The 22231-nt window shown below is 36.1% G+C and overlaps 1 protein-coding gene across 1 annotated transcript in view; it reads right to left on the reverse strand.

Moving 5' to 3' along the window:
* The window catches only part of LOC113315414 (HIPL1 protein-like), a 46971-nt gene extending 27123 nt beyond the window's left edge, over positions 1-19848 (reverse strand). Inside the window, exons 1-7 of the mRNA XM_026563693.1 lie at positions 19758-19848; positions 19502-19659; positions 17712-18503; positions 17414-17627; positions 17153-17331; positions 16813-17054; positions 16349-16710 (exon numbers count right to left, since the gene is read on the reverse strand). Coding sequence (XP_026419478.1) covers positions 16349-16710; positions 16813-17054; positions 17153-17331; positions 17414-17627; positions 17712-18503; positions 19502-19659; positions 19758-19848 — 2038 coding nt within the window. The remainder of the gene's footprint in view (positions 1-16348; positions 16711-16812; positions 17055-17152; positions 17332-17413; positions 17628-17711; positions 18504-19501; positions 19660-19757) is intronic.
* Positions 19849-22231: the final 2383 nt, after the last annotated feature.

The following is a 22231-nucleotide window of genomic DNA, read 5'->3' on the forward strand; positions in this document are numbered from 1 at the left end:
CCCATGAGTCTTTGTATCAAAATAGCAATTTTCCTCCATCCGCCGGTAGCCCAAGGATTTTGCCTGCTGGAATACCCTTCTTCTTCAAGTGCTGAGGGACAAGATGTGATGCTTTCTTAGCAATATCCTTCTTTACACCATCTTTTCCTTTTTTGGATTTTTCGGTACCACTTGGTTATCCTTCTTCCTCTACTCTTGGCACTGGATCAACTGGTTCAATTTCATGGTGGGGTGTAACTTGTGGAGCAGTTGGTTCTGCACTTTGTTGAGCGGCTTGTTCAACACTTGGTTGCACCCCTTGTTCACTGCCTTGTTGTTCTACACTTTGTTCAGCACTTGGTTGCACTCCTTGTTGACTGCTTTGTTCTTGTAAGCTTTATTGAGCACTTGAATTATCTTTGGCACTCCTTTCCCTCCTAGCACTAGCTGTCACTTTCTTCCTCCTTTCTCGACTTTGTCTAAACAACAAGGAAAGGAACAATATTTACAAACTATACAATCAGAAGACAAAGTATGGAAATATAACCCGAATGTACACATTCGGACGTAAGAAGACACATATTGTTCCCGAATACAAAACAATCGAAAGCTAACTAAACATATTTACAACCGAATATGCATCAATTGGAGTTCAGAAGTTCTAAATTTTTCATCCTACACAATCAGAAGAAAAAGTACAAAACTATAACCCGAATAAACAAATTCGGAAGTAAGAAGACACATATTTTTCCCGAATGAAAAACAATCGGAATATAACTAAACATGTTTACAACCAAATATTCATCAACTGGAGTTCAGAAACTCTAAAATTTTATCCTACACAATCGGAGGTATAAAACATTATATTGTCTTCCGAATAAATACTGGCCCCAAAATGGGATTTTTCCTATATCAGAAATTTTGAGATTTTTTCAATATATATATATATATATATTCGGTAGTGAGTGTACTTCCGAATATTGTGTGTCTACTTAAATATATTCGGGAGCCAACAAATTCATTAAACTACCGATTATTACCAGTTTGTATCCAGGAAGATATGGCCAACAATATTCGGCCGATAACCATCAAATATTTCTCCCGAATACTGTCGATGTTCTTGAGAAATGAACAACACGACTACATTCGGAAGTAAATAAGCATGAATATCGCCCGAATCTGGATAAATAACCGAAAACCTTAGAAATTTTTTTTCTCGATTCGTCGAATTAAAGCGAAATAAACCCCAAAAATGATAGATTCTTACCTAATTGGGGCCATTTGAAGTTGACGAAGTGTTTGACTATCGGAATCGCGACCACCGACTACATCGACGGGTACTTCTTCTTCGCGTTCTTCGCGTTCTTCTTCATTTGCAGCAACAATTTCTTTATTTCTTGCTAAAATCCCAATCTTTGGATCGATACCCCGAGCAACGTTTTTGGTTCTAGGTATGTGGGTTTCATTTCCCTTATCCATTGTTTTATAAACGAATCGACAATGTTTTGATTTTACGATTCGCGGCGATGTTTCGGTTGAACACAAGAACGAGGGAAAGTTCTTTTTCTTCCACAATCGGAAGATAATATGAAACCGGAAGAAGAAGAGTTGAAATGAGTAGAATTTTTTTTGATTTAGTTTTTATACAGTTTTACCAGAAGGGAATTTATGTAACTTCAATATCATATAGGGTACCCCTTAACTAGAGTCTTTGGCTGGGTATAAATTGATGGCCCCTAAATCCTTTTGAGTGGCCCCTAAAAACGCCAGGATATTAAAGCAATGCAAATACTCTTCTTGAAGTGCACAACGCAAGTGTCATTCTTTTCTTTTTCTGAAGCAATTCAAGTGATATTATGTTTGTGCTTTCTTTTGAAGGATTGTTTTTGTTTTGTTGATAGTTTACTGCAGAGCGACAAAAGATAAACAACTAAATACCACGCTAAGCTAAATAATGAAATGAGCTAAATTATAAACTGCATCAGAAACAAGGCACAAGAAGGGGGTTGCCAAAACTGCTGGAAATTATGTCTAAAAGCATATGTTGCGAAATTATGAGCCGAAAAGTTGGGTCTTCTCTCAATTAACATAAACTTCAGTGGAGGACTAATATACATAAATTTTGATGATAATTTGGTAATGGCGTGGAAAAGTATTATACAGACCGTATAGTTCGGTAATTCGCAAATACCTATATAATTCGTTTTAGGATGAAAATCCACGAATCTAAGTCGGGATTTCAAAAATACGGACCGTCCATACCACTCGGATGATATAGATGGGTTTTCGAATTATAATTCGAAAATTTTCTAACTAGGATACTTTGGACTGCTTCATTTTAAAAAAATGAAAATTTGGACTACTTCCTAATTATATATGACTACGGTACACCGTAATAATTTATCCATCAAAATTTTGATACACTGACGCAAATCCAGTTCGATTCCAACTTTTTTATTTACACCACGTGTTGTCGAAAAAAGGTGTACATGAGGCATGTTGAAAAGACGAGGGTGATCAAATATACCTCAATCTAAAACTTTTTCACCTATAAGTCCTTTCTCCGAAAGTGATTGTCTATGGACTGAGTCGAGACAATAGAACAAATCGGTTCACACTTCGTGTGATCTTCTATGGATACGAGATCGAGATAATACAACAACGAAGTATGTTTACTTGATAAAAGGTTCGGATTTAACCAAACACAATAGGATTACTTATCAAGTAAATAAGAATTAACGTTCGTGTCATTTACTTTAAATTATAATAACAACAATTATAGTTGCGGAAAATAAAAGTAAATGACATAGCAAGATATTGTTAATGAGGAAACCGCAAATGCAGGAAAAACCCCACGACCTTGTCCAAAATTGAATACTCTCAGGATTAAGCCGCTATACAAAATCATACCAACTTCGTATAGTTGAGACCAAACAACTAAACCTATAGTTCACCTAGTTCCGTCTGTATTCCCACGCCTCCAACTTATGAATAAGTCAGGTACTTGGAACAATTCCTTTGGTTCTTATTCAAAACAGTAAAGGAACAACAAAGCTGTTTGGTAGCAACTCTTTTCAACCAAGTGATGCGAGTTCGATAAAGGCTCTTCTGTTTATCTCAATAAACTTCTTCGTCAGGTTCTTAGATCTATCTTATGATCAACTACCAAAGGTAATTGTTAAGATTTTGCAATCAATACTTTTAATCACAAAGAATTGTATTGATGCCGATCTACACAATTAATCAATCTAATCTACCACAAGGATAAACCGATTATAGTTGGATCCTCTATACCGAAACAAGTATTGTGCACACCAAAGATTATGAACCCCAAATCAGAAATCTTCAATATCTTCTTTGTCTTCAAATCTTCTTAGATATTCAATAAATACCTGCACACAACAACTTGAATCTCTTGTAATCAATCACGCACACAACTGAGTCTATTAACAATGGATTATCACAAGACGTCTTTAGATCTATAAACAGTCTAAAGATCCATGTCGAAACTTCGATCCAGTTTGAGTGAATCTTATATCAAAATAGAATATTCTCAAGCATAAACAAACTAGGTGCAATCAAAGTTTCAACCACCGTTAGTCAATCAAATCAATCGAAAACTCAAGATAAACCGCAATTATCTAGTTTCCCACCAAAGGTACTACTAGAGCTTCTCAATCCCAAAGAAGACTTTAACCTGAGCGGCTGTAAGATATTTCTCCTAATTAGGTTACTCTCCTCTCCGAATAGGCGGCTTCACCAATAACAACACAACCGAGGAAGTTTGCTGTCACGAAGGATTAGTTTGCTCGAAATGCAAACTTTCATATTATAGACAAAGGAAGTTTGGACACCAAAAAATTTCCAAAATCGAAAATATTCTCAAGATATGCAATATATTCCAAATTCGGTTTCCATAATTCATGGAAATGCTCTGTCCAAAATAATGACTGAAAATTTCTTGGAAAATCTCCAACTAGTAAATGCACATTACTAATTCTCATTTTCCTAAAATAAAATTAAAAATCTTAAATAAAAGATTCTTAACTTATTTATGTTTCGATCCTGGTATTTTCTTCCTTTATCTATTAAAAAATAACTTTGAACAATTAAAGATTAGCGTTACTGCAAATGTTCAAAGTATGTCGCCATCTTTAATTTGTAAGTCCTCTTTCATAATTACAACCTTGAAACCGATTTCCACACTTCCAAACAAGTTTATAATTGGTTCATCTGACTTTCAAGAATTATGTGATTGATCAAGAACACTCAGTCACAAATCATGGGTTTCACGGTTCTACCTCCATGTGAGTATTGTGCATAGTCACACTAGATTTCCAAAAATTCGCTTGACTAGGTACTAGGATCCGTTCCCCATATATATATGGTATCTAACTTGAATGTGTTTCACATGTCCATAGGATCGTTTCCCCTTTTCCTAAAAACGTGTTGCACATGTCCATAGGATCAGTTCCCCTTTCTGCTAAAAACATGTTGCACCTCATACAAGGATCGATTCCCCTTTGTGATAGGTTGCACCTCTTACTAGGATAGGTTCCCTTTTACCCAGATTCGGTCTTACCAATAACACAAAATCGATCATACCATCTCAGGTGATTACTTAAGATCGGTTTCACTAATAAAAGTCATACCAATACAAAAGTCAGGCCTTTGTGAATATTTTTACCAAGAACATAAACAAGTCATGAGCGGTTATACTAGTCACACATATTGGTTGTTCACAAGATATGCAATGAATAACAATACCAATAACGCCTGGCAATTTCCTTTTCGATTCACAAAACGAGTTCATGAATTTACTTCCTTAAAACACATGTAAAACATTGTTTCCTATGATGAAATCCTCACCTCATACCCATACATAATCACAATAGCATTTAAACGATTGTGTTGATGTCTTATCTACAAAGATTAATGGTTAAGCAATAAATCTCGTATTGTATTCCTTAATACTATGTCTAACTAGAGTGTTCATGCTTCGCAGTTTTGTTTTGAAAATGCACGACTTGAAAGATATGATAGGGAATGAAACAATTCAAGTCAAATATCACTAACCTCAAGTGGAAGGATGATGTTGTCGTTGTAGCTTCTTACTTTTTCACTTCTTCAAGTCTTCGCAATACTTGTAATATCTCATATCCTAATACTTTCAAGCTAACTTATACGAAGTTGACTCTAGTACATAATCAAGCGACTCTTTAAATTAATTTTGATTCACTAACATATGACAACCAAACTTGACATACCAACACTTGGTGGGTTCAACCGAGCTATGCTCTAACACATATGTTAGAAAATCCAACCACAAATGAAAAGAAAATGACAATAGAGTAGTTGAAGTTAATCTTTAGAAAGTGCTTTTTTCCCACTCTACCACTCTTTAGAGAGGAAAGAAAAGGAAAAAAAACTAGTTTCCTTTTTTCTTAGATCTACCCCATTTCAGATTATTTCCGAGCAAGAATTTCAATTTTTTTAGTTTTAGTTAGGCTTAATGTTTGTAGGCGCTTTTTCTTTTTAATTTAGTCTTCTTATTTATATCTAGGTTACTATTATTTGATTTTTTTTCTTCTGATTCTCAATTAAGTTCCATGTTATGCTGGTGTGATTCTCTTCTTCCCCCTCGTGGGAACTCTAGCCTTCCCTTTTGTGGGATTCTTTCTATTATTGAAGTTCTATTTGTAGTTCGCTTATTTAATTAGGTTCAGGTACTTTGGAGATTGACAAGGTTTTCACCTGATTACTGTCTTCAAGATGACAAGATATTAGCCAAATTATTTTTATTTTACAAGAGCATCTCTTTTCCAAGAAAAAAATCATTAAAAATGGTTGCATTTAATTCCTAACACCATTCCTTCACTCTACTATCAATGCAAGAATTGGTACGATTTTCGTGGTATCTCGATTCGTCTCGATTTATTTGCTTATTGTATCTTTTATTGTAATATGTTATTGAGTTTCTTGTCATCCGTTGTGTACTTTCTCTTGAAATCCATGTATACTGAGATTGTGAAAAGCCATGGTCATGTTCCTACTATGGAGATCCTCCCTGAGATGAACATATTGGTTTCTTTGACTCGCTTCCTGTTGCGAATTGCCGATGATATGATTAAAGTTGAGCAAGATCTTCCTTCTGTGGAGAAGTTAAAGGGGTGGGGTAATATAATAGCTTCATTTCAACATCTGAACTTCAATGTTAACCGAATGTTAGTTATTTTAAAGGAAATTGAGACCAAGGTAAATGTGTTGCACATACAACTCCAAAACGCTATTTCCAAGCTTCGGGAGAATCTGGTCCAACTACGGGTAGAGGCCTAGGCACATGTAGCTACTCAGTAGCGGCTTGTAGATGAAGTTGCAGAAGTTTCAACTAAAGCTAATGCTACGATTGTTTCTAATGAAAAGATACTTCGCGAAACAGAGGAAGAACTTGCAGCTGCCCAATGAAAGTTAATCGAGTCTTTTGCTTTTCATTTTTTGCATCTATCACACTCTTGTTTAATTTATTTAAGATTTCAAAATGGTTGATATTTTCATATATTCCAATGAATTTGAATTTCTGCTTTTTAATCCACTGCCCAAGAAGTTGATATCTCAAATATCAATATCAATTTCAAAATAAAATAATATAATATCTCAAATAGAAGATACTGAGCCAGACATCTCCTTTTCAGAAGAAAAAAAAATACTTGAAGTGGTTTATTGCTAAATTTAAGAGAGTCATTACACAACCCTAAAGAAATAAATTTTTAACTTAATTAGCCTGTCGTTTTTAGGGGCCACTCAAAAGGATTTAGGGGCCAACAATAAAACAAAAAAGGTCACCCAAAGGGAAAATGTAGCCAGCCCTTATCTCGTGTAATTCGTAATGGCGAAATTACCCTTATATATTCGGAGGATATGATAACATTGTTACCCTCCGAATGCAATCGGAGGCCAAAATATTTTCCAGACGTCCGATTATACGAGGTGCAGTATTTCTTGGTTCGTGTTTTGGGTTCAGCGTTAATCGGGAGTTAAATATATTACAAAACCTACCGATTATAAGTTGCCGCAAATTCAAATTTTGAAAGCTACCATAATCGGTAGATATGCTAAATCCAATACCTACCGATTATTGGTTTCTCCACATTCAACTTTCGTCAAATTAGCCGTTGGAGTTTTTGGGAAAAACAAAAAGAGCCGTTGGACCCTAAACCTATATAAAGAAACTCATATCTATCACCCCAATTGCACCAAACTCTTTCCTCTCTTCAGTTTTAATTTTCATAACAAACATGGATATTGCTTTTTTCCGAAGAAGAAGATTGTGCTATTTATAGAGCGTGGGTTGTGGTAACTACTCATGATCGTGTTCACAAGCTCCACAAATCGGAATCCGAAGAGCAGATATGGAACCGTATCTTAATGGTATTTGAGGCCTTAGATGGTAATCGAATTCGAAGATCATCCAATGACATTAAGATGAGAAAGAATGCGCTAGATAAGGAGATTGACAAACTTGAAGATGAGGAACGGTTTGTTAGGAACGCTTTTCCTTGGTGGACGTATGAAAAACGAGTAAGTATCTCTGTAACTCCAATTCACATTAACAAAAGTTAGAACTAACTTGTTACTCATTCGTAATTTCAGAGAAATCTTGCGGATCGCCGGTATGTGGACCTCTACGGGAAACGATTTGAACATGAAGGATGCTACAAAATCAAGAGGGACAATTTCTATGGTCACTGGAAGTTATGATCTGTTTTAATACTTTTATGGTCAATTAGGAGTATGGATTTAGGTGCTTTTGACGAAATTATAAGGTTAAGGCCGTTTGAACTTTATGTAATGGATGTAATCGGAGTATTATTAATATAAAAACTAGCCGATTATACGAAATCGGTAGATTATTTTGTTAAACAACCTACCGATTGTAATATTCGGTTATTTTATGAGTCAACTTTCTTTCCGATTATGGTGTTGTTTGGTTCCAGGAAACAGTTTTTTTTGAACTTGTAATATTCGGAGGATAATGTTTTTGTAAAGTTCCGAATGTACGATGGCCCAAAAATCAGAATTTGGAAAAACTTATACTTTTCAAATTTTTTCTTTGAAATAATCGGACGTTAAATTAGTTACCAAAACTTCTGAATATGGGATGTCTAACCTTCAATATGGTCCCTTGGAACCACCTAGAGCCATGGCGTGGTTTGTTTTGAACTTGTGATATTCGGAGGATAGGTTTTTTATAAAGTTCCGAATGAACGATGGCCCAAAAATCAGAATTTGGAAAAACTTATACTTTTCAAATTTTGTCTTTGACATAATCGGAAGTTAAATTAGTTACCAAAACTTCCGAATTTGGGCTGTCTAACCTTCAATATGGTCCCTTGGAACCACCTGGAGCCATGGCGTGGTTTGTTTTGAACTTGTGATATTCGGAGGATAGGTTTTTTATAAAGTTCTGAATGTACGATGGCCCAAAAATCAGAATTTGGAAAAACTTATACTTTTCAAATTTTGTCTTTGAAATAATCGGACGTTAAATTAGTTACCAAAACTTCCGAATATGGGATGTCTAACCTTCAATAATGGCCCTTGGAACCACCTGGAGCCATGGCGTGGTTTGTTTTGAACTTGTGATATTCGGAGGATAGGTTTTTTATAAAGTTCCGAATGTACGATGGCCCAAAAATCAGAATTTGGAAAAACTTATACTTTTCAAATTTTGTCTTTGAAATAATCGGACGTTAAATTAGTTACCAAAACTTCCGAATATGGGATGTCTAACCTTCAATATTGGCCCTTGGAACCACCTGGAGCCCTGGCGTGGTTTGTTTTGAACTTGTGATATTCGGAGGATAGGTTTTTTATAAAGTTCCGAATGTACGATGTCCCAAAAATCAGAATTTGGAAAAACTTATACTTTTCAAATTTTGTCTTTGAAATAATAGGACGTTAAATTAGTTACCAAAACTTCCGAATATGGGATGTCTAACCTTCAATATGGGCCCTTGGAACCACCTGGAGCCATGGCGTGGTTTGTTTTGAACTTGTGATATTCGGAGGATAGGTTTTTTATAAAGTTCCGAATGTACGATGGCCCAAAAATCAGAATTTGGAAAAACTTATACTTTTCAAATTTTGTCTTTGAAATAATCGGACGTTAAATTAGTTACCAAAACTTCCGAATATGGGATGTCTAACCTTCAATATTGTCCCTTGGAACCAGCTGGAGCCATGGCGTGGTTTGTTTTGAACTTGTGATATTCGGAGGATAGGTTTTTTATAAAGTTCCGAATGTACGATGGCCCAAAAATCAGAATTTGGAAAAACTTATACTTTTCAAATTTTGTCTTTGAAATAATCGGACGTTAAATTAGTTACCAAAACTTCCGAATATGGGATGTCTAACCTTCAATATGGGCCCTTGAAACCACCTGGAGCCATGGCGTGGTTTGTTTTGAACTTGTGATATTCGGAGGATAGGTTTTTTATAAAGTTCCGAATGTACGATGGCCCAAAAATCAGAATTTGGAAAAACTTATACTTTTCAAATTTTGTCTTTGAAATAATCGGACGTTAAATTAGTTACCAAAACTTCCGAATATGGGATGTCTAACCTTCAATATGGGCCCTTGGAACCACCTGGAGCCATGGCGTGGTTTGTTCTGAACTTGTGATATTCGGAGGATAGGTTTTTTATAAAGTTCCGAATGTACGATGGCCCAAAAATCAGAATTTGGAAAAACTTATACTTTTCAAATTTTGTCTTTGAAATAATCGGACGTTAAATTAGTTACCAAAACTTCCGAATATGGGATGTCTAACCTTCAATATTGGCCCTTGGAACCACCTGGAGCCATGGCGTGGTTTGTTTTGAACTTGTGATATTCGGAGGATAGGTTTTTTATAAAGTTCCGAATGTACGATGGCCCAAAAATCAGAATTTGGAAAAACTTATACTTTTAAATTTTGTCTTTGAAATAATCGGAAGTTAAATTAGTTACCAAAACTTCCGAATTTGGGCTGTCTAACCTTCAATATGGGCCCTTGGAACCACCTGGAGCCATGGCGTGGTTTGTTTTGAACTTGTGATATTCGGAGGATATGTTTTTTATAAAGTTCCGAATGTACGATGGCCCAAAAATCAGAATTTGGAAAAACTTATACTTTTCAAATTTTGTCTTTGAAATAATCGGAAGTTAAATTAGTTACCAAAACTTCCGAATATGGGATGTCTAACCTTCAATATGGGCCCTTGGAACCACCTGGAGCCGTGGTGTGGTTTGTTTTGAACTTGTGATATTCGGAGGATAGGTTTTTTATAAAGTTCCGAATGTACGATGGCCCAAAAATCAGAATTTGGAAAAACTTATACTTTTCAAATTTTGTCTTTGAAATAATCGGACGTTAAATTAGTTACCAAAACTTTCGAATATGGGATGTCTAACCTTCAATATTGGCCCTTGGAACCACCTGGAGCCATGGCGTGGTTTGTTTTGAACTTGTGATATTCGGAGGATAGGTTTTTTATAAAGTTCTGAATGTACGATGGCCCAAAAATCAGAATTTGGAAAAACTTATACTTTTCAAATTTTGTCTTTGAAATAATCGGAAGTTAAATTAGTTACCAAAACTTCCGAATTTGGGATGTCTAACCTTCAATATGGGCCCTTGGAACCACCTGGAGCCATGGCGTGGTTTGTTTTGAACTTGTGATATTCGGAGGACAGGTTTTTTATAAAGTTCCGAATGTACGATGGCCCAAAAATCAGAATTTGGAAAAACTTATACTTTTCAAATTTTGTCTTTGAAATAATCGGACGTTAAATTAGTTACCAAAACTTCCGAATATGGGATGTCTAACCTTCAATATGGGCTCTTGGAACCACCTGGAGCCATGACGTGGTTTGTTTTGAACTTGTGATATTCGGAGGATAGGTTTTTTATAAAGTTCCGAATGTACGATGGCCCAAAAATCAGAATTTGGAAAAACTTATACTTTTCAAATTTTGTCTTTGAAATAATCGGACGTTAAATTAGTTACCAAAACTTCCGAATATGGGATGTCTAACCTTCAATATTGGCCCTTGGAACCACCTGGAGCCATGACATGGTTTGTTTTGAACTTGTGATATGCGGAGGATAGGTTTTTTATAAAGTTCCGAATGTACGATGGCCCAAAAATCAGAATTTGGAAAAACTTATACTTTTCAAATTTTGTCTTTGAAATAATCGGACGTTAAATTAGTTACCAAAACTTCCGAATATGGGATGTCTAACCTTCAATATTGGCCCTTGGAACCACCTGGAGCCATGCCGTGGTTTGTTTTGAACTTGTGATAGTCGGAGGATAGGTTTTTTATAAAGTTCCGAATGTACGATGGCCCAAAAATCAGAATTTGGAAAAACTTATACTTTTCAAATTTTGTCTTTGAAATAATCGGAAGTTAAATTAGTTACCGAAACTTCCGAATATACCACACAAATCATTGTCATTTGAACTTGTCTAACTTAGTTACCCAAACAAATTTCCGAATGTACAACAAAAATCATTGTCATTTATCTGCTCTTCTTTACTTTACGACCGTGACTACCTCCCAGTCCTGCACGACCACGGGTTTGAGCACCTTAAGTTTGAGCACCTTCAGTTAGAGCAGCTTCAGTTGGAGCAGCTTCAGCGCTCGATGAAGCTCGAGTTCTTTTACCCGTCTTTGATACTGCCACCTTGGGCTGATGCCTCTTCGTGACTTTCTCCCCAAACTGGGCAGCATAATCTTCGTTATCCATATTTTCAACTAGATATCTAGCCTCTTTGATCTTCTCAGCTGGCATGGGATCTCCGCTCTTCAAGCATGCAATTAACATTTTGGAAACACGCTTGAACCTATTCACCTGTTTTTTATACGTAATGACATAATATCAAACGGTAATTACCTAAGATTTATAGGAATAATATAAAATGAACAAAAATATAAGAACACGCACCAGTCTATCATAACCAGCTGGTTTGTCTTTGATGATACAATTATAACTTGAACCCGCCGCAGTAGTGTTGGATTTGATTTCACGGATAACCAAAGGATGTGATACCTTGTTATACCAACTCATATAGTCTGGAGAATTTTCATCACCTCGGATGGTTCGTCTACTAGTGTCGATAATGAATTCATTCCTCTTATCCCAGTTATCAAGAACAGTAGGTGGTCCTGTGTGAACAATCGTGAGATTGTCACCACTAGAAGAACAAAACTCCAACTCCAATTTGTAGTAATCCCCCATTTTCTCCAGAGGTTGATGTTGTATATACCCGTGTTGTCGCATCACCCTAGAGGGGTTATACATCACATATCCTGTGGGGTGCCACAATGGTCCAAAATAAAGGGACAAGTCCGACCGAACATCTATATGCCCACTGACTCGATCTTCCTTGTATGGATCAAAGCATACGTTTGAGTCCTTCAATTGGTCCAAAATCTCCCTCATGCGAATCAACTGCTGCTCCTTTGTCCTAGAACGGTTGTCTTCAAATATATACTTTGTTCCTCTAGGAGTACCTTTGCACCACCCCGGGTTCTCTCCGGCCAACTTCAGGATAGGGAAGTGGTCATAGATCCATGCCTATATACATAAGAAACCAAGTTTTAGTAAATATATTGTGTATATTCGGTAGTAATTTCCAAACATAATTTTCGATTATATATAATCGGAAACAAAACTGAGTAGCTATCCACCGAATACACAACATTCGAAAATATATATGGATCATTTCCTACCGAATATGCGTCATTTGGAGTTCAGTAACCTATAGCTTTTCTGGCCTGTATATTCGGTTCTAATATCAAAAGAATATTTCCGATTGTATATAATCGGGAAAACAATTAAGTACCTAGCCACCGAATAACCAACATTCGGAAAATAAGATGGATCAATTCCTACCGAATATGCGTCATTTGGAGTTCAGTAACCTATAGCTTTTCTGGCCTGTATATTCGGTTCTAATATCAAAAGAATATTTACGATTGTATATAATCGGAAAACAAAGTAAGTACTTAACCACCGAATAACCAACATTCGGGAAAAGAGATGGATAATTTCCTACCGAATATGCGTCATTTGGAGTTATGGATACGCATCATATGTATTGTCTACTGAATAACTATAGAGTGAGTTATAGAGTTAAAGAAAAAACCTGCAATAGATCCACCTTCCCGGCAACTTGGCAGGTTCCTAGCCTCGAAGCCTTTCTCAACTCTTCCATTAAGAATGCTAGGAATGCCGTGCCCCAAGAATAGTCACCGACTTCATGGAGAGGATCCAAAAGTTGTATAAGGTTGGCGTCGATCCGGTTGCCAGAAGTATTGGGGAATATGACACATCCCAATACACAAAGGAGATATGCGGTGGCAGCGTGGTTCACTTGCTCATCAGTTAACGTTCCATTCTTTTCCTTCTCCAAGGTGCCTCGAAACATATTCATCAAAGATGTAATGTTGATCTGTCTTGTTCTGTAACTTGCATGCCTCCTAAACTCTGCTGTTGTTGTCTCTTCATCCCAACCTAAGCACTTGTTAGTTAGAGAATAAAGTTGTGCCCAACTTAACTGCTTTGTGTAGTTAAACTTCACAGCTGTTCCTTGGTCGGGAAGGTTAAGAATCTGCACAACCTCATCCGGGGTGATCGTCATCTCCCCAAACAGCATATGGAAAGTATCGGTCTCAGGATACATTCTCTCTACGAACTCCGATATGGCCACACGATCATGTTCCAACAATGAATTCTCGGCGGCATTAGCTAACCCCGAGTTGGCAACAATTGTCTTGAACCTTTCACATTCACCGGATAAAGGCCACGCAAGCATTTTTGTTGGTGCGGCGGTAGGTTTGAGTAGACGGACCGCATCTTGATGATCCTATTAATACAAGTATTACGATATAACACATAGACAATACATTAATAAAAAATAGTAATTTTATTACCTCGGTTTCATATATTTCTCTGGCCCATGAGTCTTTGTATCCAAATAGCAATTTTCCTCCATCCGCTGGTAGTCCAAGGATTGTGCCTGCTGGAATACCCTTCTTCTTCAAGTGCTGATGGACAAGATGTGATGCTTTCTTAGCAATATCCTTCCTTACAACATCTTTTCCTTTTTTGGCTTTTTGGGTACCACTTGGTTGTCCTTCTTCTTCTACTCTTGCCACTGGATCAACTGGTTCAACACTTGGTCCTGCACTTTGTTGAGCGGCTTGTTCAACACTTGGTCGCACCCCTTGTTCACTGTCTTGTTGTTCAACAGTTGGTTGCACTCCTTGTTGATTGCTTTGTTCTTGTTCGCTTTGTTGAGCACCTGAATTATCTTTGGCACTCCTTTCCCTCCTAGCACTAGCTGTCACTTTCTTCCTCCCTTCTCGACTTTGTCTAAACAACAAAGAAAGGAACAATATTTACAAACTATACAATCGGAAGACAAAGTATGGAAATATAACCCGAATGTACACATTCGGACGTAAGAAGACACATATTGTTCCCGAATACAAAACAATCGGAAGCTAACTAAACATATTTGCAACCGAATATACATCAATTGGAGTTCAGAAACTGTAAATTTTTCATCCTACACAATCGGAAGAAAAAGTGCACCTCTATAACCCGAATGTACAAATTCGGAAGTAAGAAGACACATATTTTTTCCGAATGAAAAACAATCGGAATATAACTAAACACGTTTACAACCGAATATTCATCAACTGGAGTTCAGAAACTCTAAAATTTTATCCTACACAATCGGAGGTATAAAACATTATATTGTCTTCCGAATAAATACTGGCCCCAAAATGGGATTTTTCCTATATCATAAATTTTGAGATTTTTTCAATATATGCATTCGGTAGTGAGTGTTCTTCCGAATACTTTGTGTCTACTTAAATATATTCGGTAGCCAAAAAATTCATTAAACTACCGATTATTAGCAGTTTGTATCCAGGAAGATATGGCCACCAATATTCGGCAGATAATCATCAAATCTTTCTCCCGAATACTGTCGATGTTCTTGAAAAATGAAGAACACGACTACATTCGGAAGTAAATGAGCATGCATATCGTCCGAATCTGGATAAATAACCGAAAACCCTAGAAATTTTTTTTCTCGATTCGACGAATTAAAGCGAAATAAACCCCAAAAATGATAGATTCTTACCTAATTGGGGCCATTTGAAGTTGACGAAGTGTTTGAGTCTCGGAATCGCCACCACCGACTACATTGCCGGGTACTTGTTCTTCGCGTTCTTCGCGTTCTTCTTCATTTGCAGCAAGAATTTCTTTATTTCTTGCTAAAATTCCAATGTTTGGATCGATACCCCGAGCAACATTTTTGGTTCTAGGTCTGTGGGTTTCATTTCTCTTATCCATTGTTTTATAATCGAATCGACGATGTTTTGATTTTACGATTCGCGGCGATGTTTCGGTTGAACGAGGAAATTTTTTTTTTCTTCCACAATCGGAAGATAATATGAAACTGGAAGAAGAAGAGTTGAAATGAGTAGAATTGTTTTTGATTTGGTTTTTATATAGTTTTACCAGAAGGGCATTTATGTAACTTCAATATCATATAGGGTACCCCTTAACTAGAGTCTTTGGCTGGGTATAAATTGATGGCCCCTAAATCCTTTGGGATGGCCCCTAAAAACGCCAGGTTAATTAGGTTAAAATATTAAAGTTGGGTTGTAGATCGAATTTCAAACCGACTTTTATGTTTTATTTTCTAAGACATTTAGTTTTTTCTTATGACTTCTGAAAACTACTTTCTGGTTTCCGATACTGTACTACTTAATGCATATAAAATCTAAGAGCTTCTCCAATGTAATGTGTGTGAATAAAAAAGTCTTCATCCACGTAGGATACTCAACAATTTTTACAAAAAATCATCTCCAACCCATTGATGTGAGGATGATGTGGCAAAAAAAAAGTTAGACATCCTCTAGGTCAACTTCTAGTTTTAGACATTCACTTAGAGGATGTCTTCCCATCCTAGTCACATTTTTGTTAGTAAAAATCATTAGAAACAAGAAAAGAAATAATTTTAACCAATCATATGCCTACAAATAAGTAAAAGGATGATACAACATTTTATGGGTTGGAGACAAAATTTATTGTCTCCTAACATTTAGAATTTTATACCTAGAGGGTGTCTTAAAAGTGATGCCACATATGAAAGATCCACGACCACCATTGGAGAAGCTCTAAGTTGAGTTAACAGATACGGTTATAAACATAACTTAGTGACCGACCTACAAGGTAAAATGCAGAAAAAGGAACAAAAATGAATAGAAGAAAAGCGAAAAACTTATTTGTGAATCCTTAACACCTGAGCCAGTTTGTGAACCCTTAATATCCGTGCCAGCTTCATATGAATGAGAATGCCGTGGAACCTGAAAACCCGTGAATTTCTCTTTTGAGCACTTATAGTTGCAACGACTAGGACGAGAAATTCTGAGCACACCATTACTTGTTAACAGAAAAATATCTTTCCTATTATCCATTCCCATTGAATACACATAATTCAAATTAAGGTGAGGTCCTTGGGGATGTGTTTTCCCCAACTTACACTGCAATGGAGAGTCATGCGCACAACCAAATAAAACCTTTCCACTTGTAAAGTTCCCACTATTTTCTGGATTTTCTGTCCCTGCCCACATGGCAAAACCGTACAGATCTGTAAACACATACCTGTAATTGCATTCACAAACAGAATATAAGTACACAAATGGATTTAAATTTGCGGAAGTTGTCTTGTATTTGTTTTCACTTGTCGAGAAAAATGTAACTTACTTGCTATATAAGCATGGATCAGTTTTGGACCTATAAAAAAAACCACCTGCAATTGATGAAGATCCTTCGTTCGTATTAGCCTGGGAATGATCATATCCCATAACGTGAGAAATGAAGTCTGTGGAGTTCATATTGTTCTTTCCTCCAGAAGAATTTAGAGAATGGAAAGGAAAATCTCCCTCAAAATATGGCCATCCATAGTTCCCACCTTTCATGACTATATTCACTTCTTCATATTGATCCTACAAATTCTACTTCATATAAGAAACAAATATTCGACGACTAATCCAAAGAAAATTGATAACTGACTATCATGAACAAGAAATAGCTTCCAATTAACCTTGCCAGAGTCTACACAAAGAAAGTAAGATGGCCTCTCTGAATCAAAACTACAGCGCCAAGGGTTTCGTAGTCCCAAAGCCCAAATTTCAGGCAGTGATCCCTTGTCATAAATATATGGATTGTCACTCGGGATAGAGTAGTTTCCCCACGCGCTGCGTTTGCTTAGTTCTGTTGCACCTGACAATACATTGAAATATTACCAAATATTGTTACCAAGCATGTTCATGGAGAAATTTTTAAACTCGGTCATAATACTCACTTGGAATGTTATCAACATCAAGCCTCAAAAGTTTCCCGAGCATGGATTTCTTGTTTTGGGCATGATTGTAAGGATCGAGTTCAGTTTCACCATCTCCCGTCAGGAAGTACAAATACCTGTCAGGACCAAAGAGAAGTTGGCTTGCAATAGCATTTTTGTATGCAATGCCCATCGTGAATATCCTTCTCACTTCAGATGGATTGCCTCGTGTTGCCTAAAAAAAGAGATATTATTGAATATCCTTTACATTTTGGTCTGGAATTTCAAATATATTAGTGGAGACCACTCAAAAACTTACCGAGGCTGGATCAGATGCGCTACTGTTAGCTGTAAACTCTGATACTGTAACATGAAACCGGCATGCCCGAGATCCGAAAACAGGAGGAAGCTTTGAAGGATCACAGTTAACATCTGTGTTACATGCACACCTTCCTGAACATCCAGACCATTGATCCCCATCACAAATATAAGAAGCAAAGAAGCGTCCATTCTGTACAAATCTTGGATGGAATGCCACACTCAACAGCCCAAACTCAGTATCCACGTGTACAGTGTCAGTTAAGTCCACAAATAGATTCGATTCATCTATTACCATTTCTTCTCCATTTCCCTCTTCAGGAACAGTTGCCAACCATATCTTACCTTGTTGGCTCGCCAAGAAAACACGGTTGGATCCATCTGGATGAGCATCCATATAAAGGTAAGGACCACTAGTGACTTGCTCAAGGCAAATGCCACTTGGTGGCTGGGGATTTTCGGTATTGTGTAGCAAAGTCGATGTCCCATTGAAACATACTAATTTATCTTCTGAAGTTCTGCCAAATAATCTACAAAAATCACTCTTCGAATGGCATGTGTCTGTTAATATGGAAGGTGTAGAACTAACAGGAACTTTAGTTCTACTTTGTAATGAAGGCATAAACGGAGAGTTTATTATAGGTTCAGCTTTGCACGCTTCCCAGACGTTTGAACAGAAGTCATTCGAAGAAGTATTGGACACAATTGATTTTTCTGAAATAGTACAGAGAACTGGAACCGTTCGAGTCCCTGTATCGATTCCAAATAAATCCGCCGAGAACCGATTGCATTTCTGTAAACCAGTCGCATTTTGAAAATTAAATTTCTCTAAAATGCTAACTTATTAATAAAGACAACGCATCTAACCGTGAATTTTATGTATAGACCATAACATTTGGTTTATCAACTAGAGGTTTGTTGGTATAGCTCCATGAATTTAAGAATTTAATGTCATGTACCAACGACACAAATGATATTCACTCGGTCCCTTAATGGATGACTAATACATTTTTAAATTTATTCCACTAACAGACTACTTGTATTATTAAATGAGTGTATATTTCTAAAACTATCACTTTAATTGACTATTGCTTGTATAAGAAGTATGTATAATTTGATAAACATGCTTATAACCGTTACGTAGATACTTTTATAAAAAGTTTGTATAATATGATAGACATGTTTGCAGTCGTTATGTATATATTTTAAAATATTTTTTAATTATATAAAGTTTATAAGTATCGTTGATATAATTTGAGAAATAAATTATTTCTACATAAGGATATAATCGTAAAAGATATTTAAACATTGAAATTATGCATGAGGAATTTCACAAATTTTTAATGGAATATTATTTTGATTGAGGGTGTACCAAAATATATATATATAAGACAAAAACAATAATTACGTTTGGGTTGGTACATCCCAACAAAAACGATACCCCATTAGCAGTCTTGGGATTTCAGCCGGTTTTCGTTTTAGAGAGAGGAAAAAAGAAACAATAGAAGGAAGAAGAAAAGGGAATGACCAGAAATTCGTCTCTGGATGGTTTAACACTGGAAATCTAATGTTGCTGGGATTGGACCACGAACCCTTTTTTTAACATACTAATTACACCTTTAAAACGTATAGTGGCATGCTGGCATGTAAGTACATTAGCAATCAGTACAAACTCAATAAGCTGATTAACATTCATGCTTAACTAGTTAAGAATTTTAGAAAGCACGTATGTTGACATGATGAATATTCAGTCCAACCAATATAAAATAGCTAGCTAGTATCGAATCGTACCGCACAAAGTATAGACTTAACAAGAGAAGCGCAAGCAGGGTGAGAAATGTTCATAGACTGAAATGCTTTCTTCAATTCCAACTCCTGGTTGGAGTCGCAGCAAACACTCTCATCGTTAGGACAAAATTCCAAAGGGATCTTCGGCCTAAATGGTGCCTCTGTAGCATTCAAAAAAAAAGAAGAAAAAAATAATCATGATTCCATTAAAAGAATTTCAATATGCGCGGTAAAGCTGCAGAGAGAATGAGAGACTCACTTGAATCAAGGCATAAGGGATGAGAAGCAGAAGGGAGTGGAAGAAGAAGCAAGTAAGAACAAATGAGAAAAATGTTAACGACAAAACTCATTTCTTCAGTTCTGTCAGAGCGAGGTTTGCAAGGAGCTAGGGTATCATGGTATAATAATCATGATTCTTTTTGTATTCGCTCTCTCCTCTCTTGAACATTGAACCTAGTATCTTGAACAAATTCCTATTCCTTTGTCTTTTTTATGCGCATTCCCTCCCTGGTAGACACTTCTTCACGCATAACCAGGTTCCATGTTTATTTTATTTATTTTTTACAACTTCACATAATTTAGAAGCGTACGTCTCTCACTTTTCGATGTTTTAGAAGGTGGCAAGGACAGAAACTAGTCAGCAACATCAACCAATGTCATTGTTTATGGTATATATAGTTTTCCCAACTTTTTGATACTGTACTAAGAAAAAAAATAAACGAAACAAAATCACCGCACATTTGCGTTTTTATATTATAATTTTTTGAACTGTGAGATTATATTAGAAAGAAAAAGAATACGTACAAATATAAAAAGGCGGTCAAGGAGACGAGAGCTTCAGAGTCTGGCATGCAGAAAAGCTAGAAGAGGCTATGCACAACGTTAGAAAAAAATAGGAAACAAAAAAAGAATCAATGAGGATCCTAAATAATTAGAGCATCTAGGGCCGGTTCCTATGGTGACTAATTCCCTCATATTTCATGCCAGCTGGTCTGATAAACTGACCGAGCCATTATAGAAATATCGTTGTGATCGAGTTTCTATTGTTCGGTTGATTTTAAACCTCCAACCGCTCATTTTTCATCGCTATAAAAATGTGACATTCAAATACAAAAATTACACCAAAAATTTTACCCAAAAAGTTTCAATCTTTTCTTCCAAAAAAATTTTCGAATGGCAAAGTTTGAATCCCAACTAGACTTGGCTACCTAACTTAATTTTTCGGGAATGGTGCTTGAAGCCGCTGTTAGTGAGCTATGTGACAGTATAAAGAAATAAGTAAAAACCAAAGAAGTCTACAAGTTCTGGATATTAACCAAACCAAACCTCCAACTAAGAAAAGACAAAGAAAAATTCAAGGCAAGAAAAATTTGAAGGAAAAGAAGAAGATAAACAAAGAAGACTCCGTTCGTGAGCCCATTGATTGGAAGTTTGGTAAAATGAAGAAAATAAGCAAGATGAAGAACATTGTCCCAAATTTTTATTTTTAAATCTTTATTGTAAGTTTATATCTTATTATCAAGATTAATGAAAGATGTATTAATGTAAATTAAAATTCGAAAATCAGATTATCAAACTTTATGGAAGATGCACTAGTTTATATCTTAATAATATCTTAAAATTAAACTTTGATAATAACTTAAAATCTTGACTAAATGCATCGTACAAATATTAATCTAATTGCATCATATTTGGGCAATACTCTCAAGATATGATAACAACTATCCAATTGAATATCTTTTCCCACTCTGTTACGTCATTCTACCCGACACATTCGCTCCACATCAAATTCGTTTTGACCATTTACTAGGTTTCGATTGCCTTCAACAAGCGCAGCAACAAACAAGATCACATCCTTGCTGATTACTCGGAATCGATGACACAAAGAATTTGCATAGATTATTGAGGTTCAATGTTTCTTCTTGAAATCTTTGAAATATGTTTTGCCATACAGTAAGTTGTTGTTGTTGTGCATCGTTGACCATAGCTTGTGTAACAAGACCATAATTCCTTCAAATGCATTCATCTTCAGCTAAGCTAAATTTGCGACCTCGAGTTGACATATTGGAGTTGTGGAGCGAAAGAATGAAGATTGAAGAAATGGTGTGAGTTGAAATGAAATTAGATATTATATTTATAGGGTGATAAATTGATGACCGTTGGATGAGATGCAGTGGGCGGCCGACTGTAGATCGCTGGCACAAACTCAAGATATGTGCACAAAATTCACAAGATACGAAAACTAATTAGATAAATCTTCTCCGTCTTCAAATCTTCGATTATCTTTAAAGTACCTGCACACGAAAACTTAAATCATCTTGTGATCAATCACGCACAGAATGGACTCTGTTAACAATGGATTATCACAAGATGTCTTTAGATCTAAAAACAGTTCTAAAGATCATGTCGATATTTTATCTAGTTTGAGTGACCCTTCTGTCAAAAAAGAAGGCTCTCAAGAATAATCAAACTAGGTGTAATCAAAGTTTCAACAATCATTAGTCAATAAAATCAATAATCGAAAACTAAAATAACAGTCCAATTATCTAGTTTCCCACCAATGGTACTCGTAGAGATTCTTGATCCTACAAAAGTATTTAAACTAGCGGTCGTAACATATTTCACCTAATTAGGTTACTTTCCTCTCCGGATAGACGGCTCCACTAGAAAAAAACACGAATGAAGTTTGCTTGGCTCTTAGGATAGTTTGCAAGAAATGCAAACTCAAGTATT

This window comes from Papaver somniferum, chromosome 10 (genome assembly GCF_003573695.1).
Source record: "Papaver somniferum cultivar HN1 chromosome 10, ASM357369v1, whole genome shotgun sequence".
Lineage (NCBI taxonomy): Eukaryota > Viridiplantae > Streptophyta > Magnoliopsida > Ranunculales > Papaveraceae > Papaver > Papaver somniferum.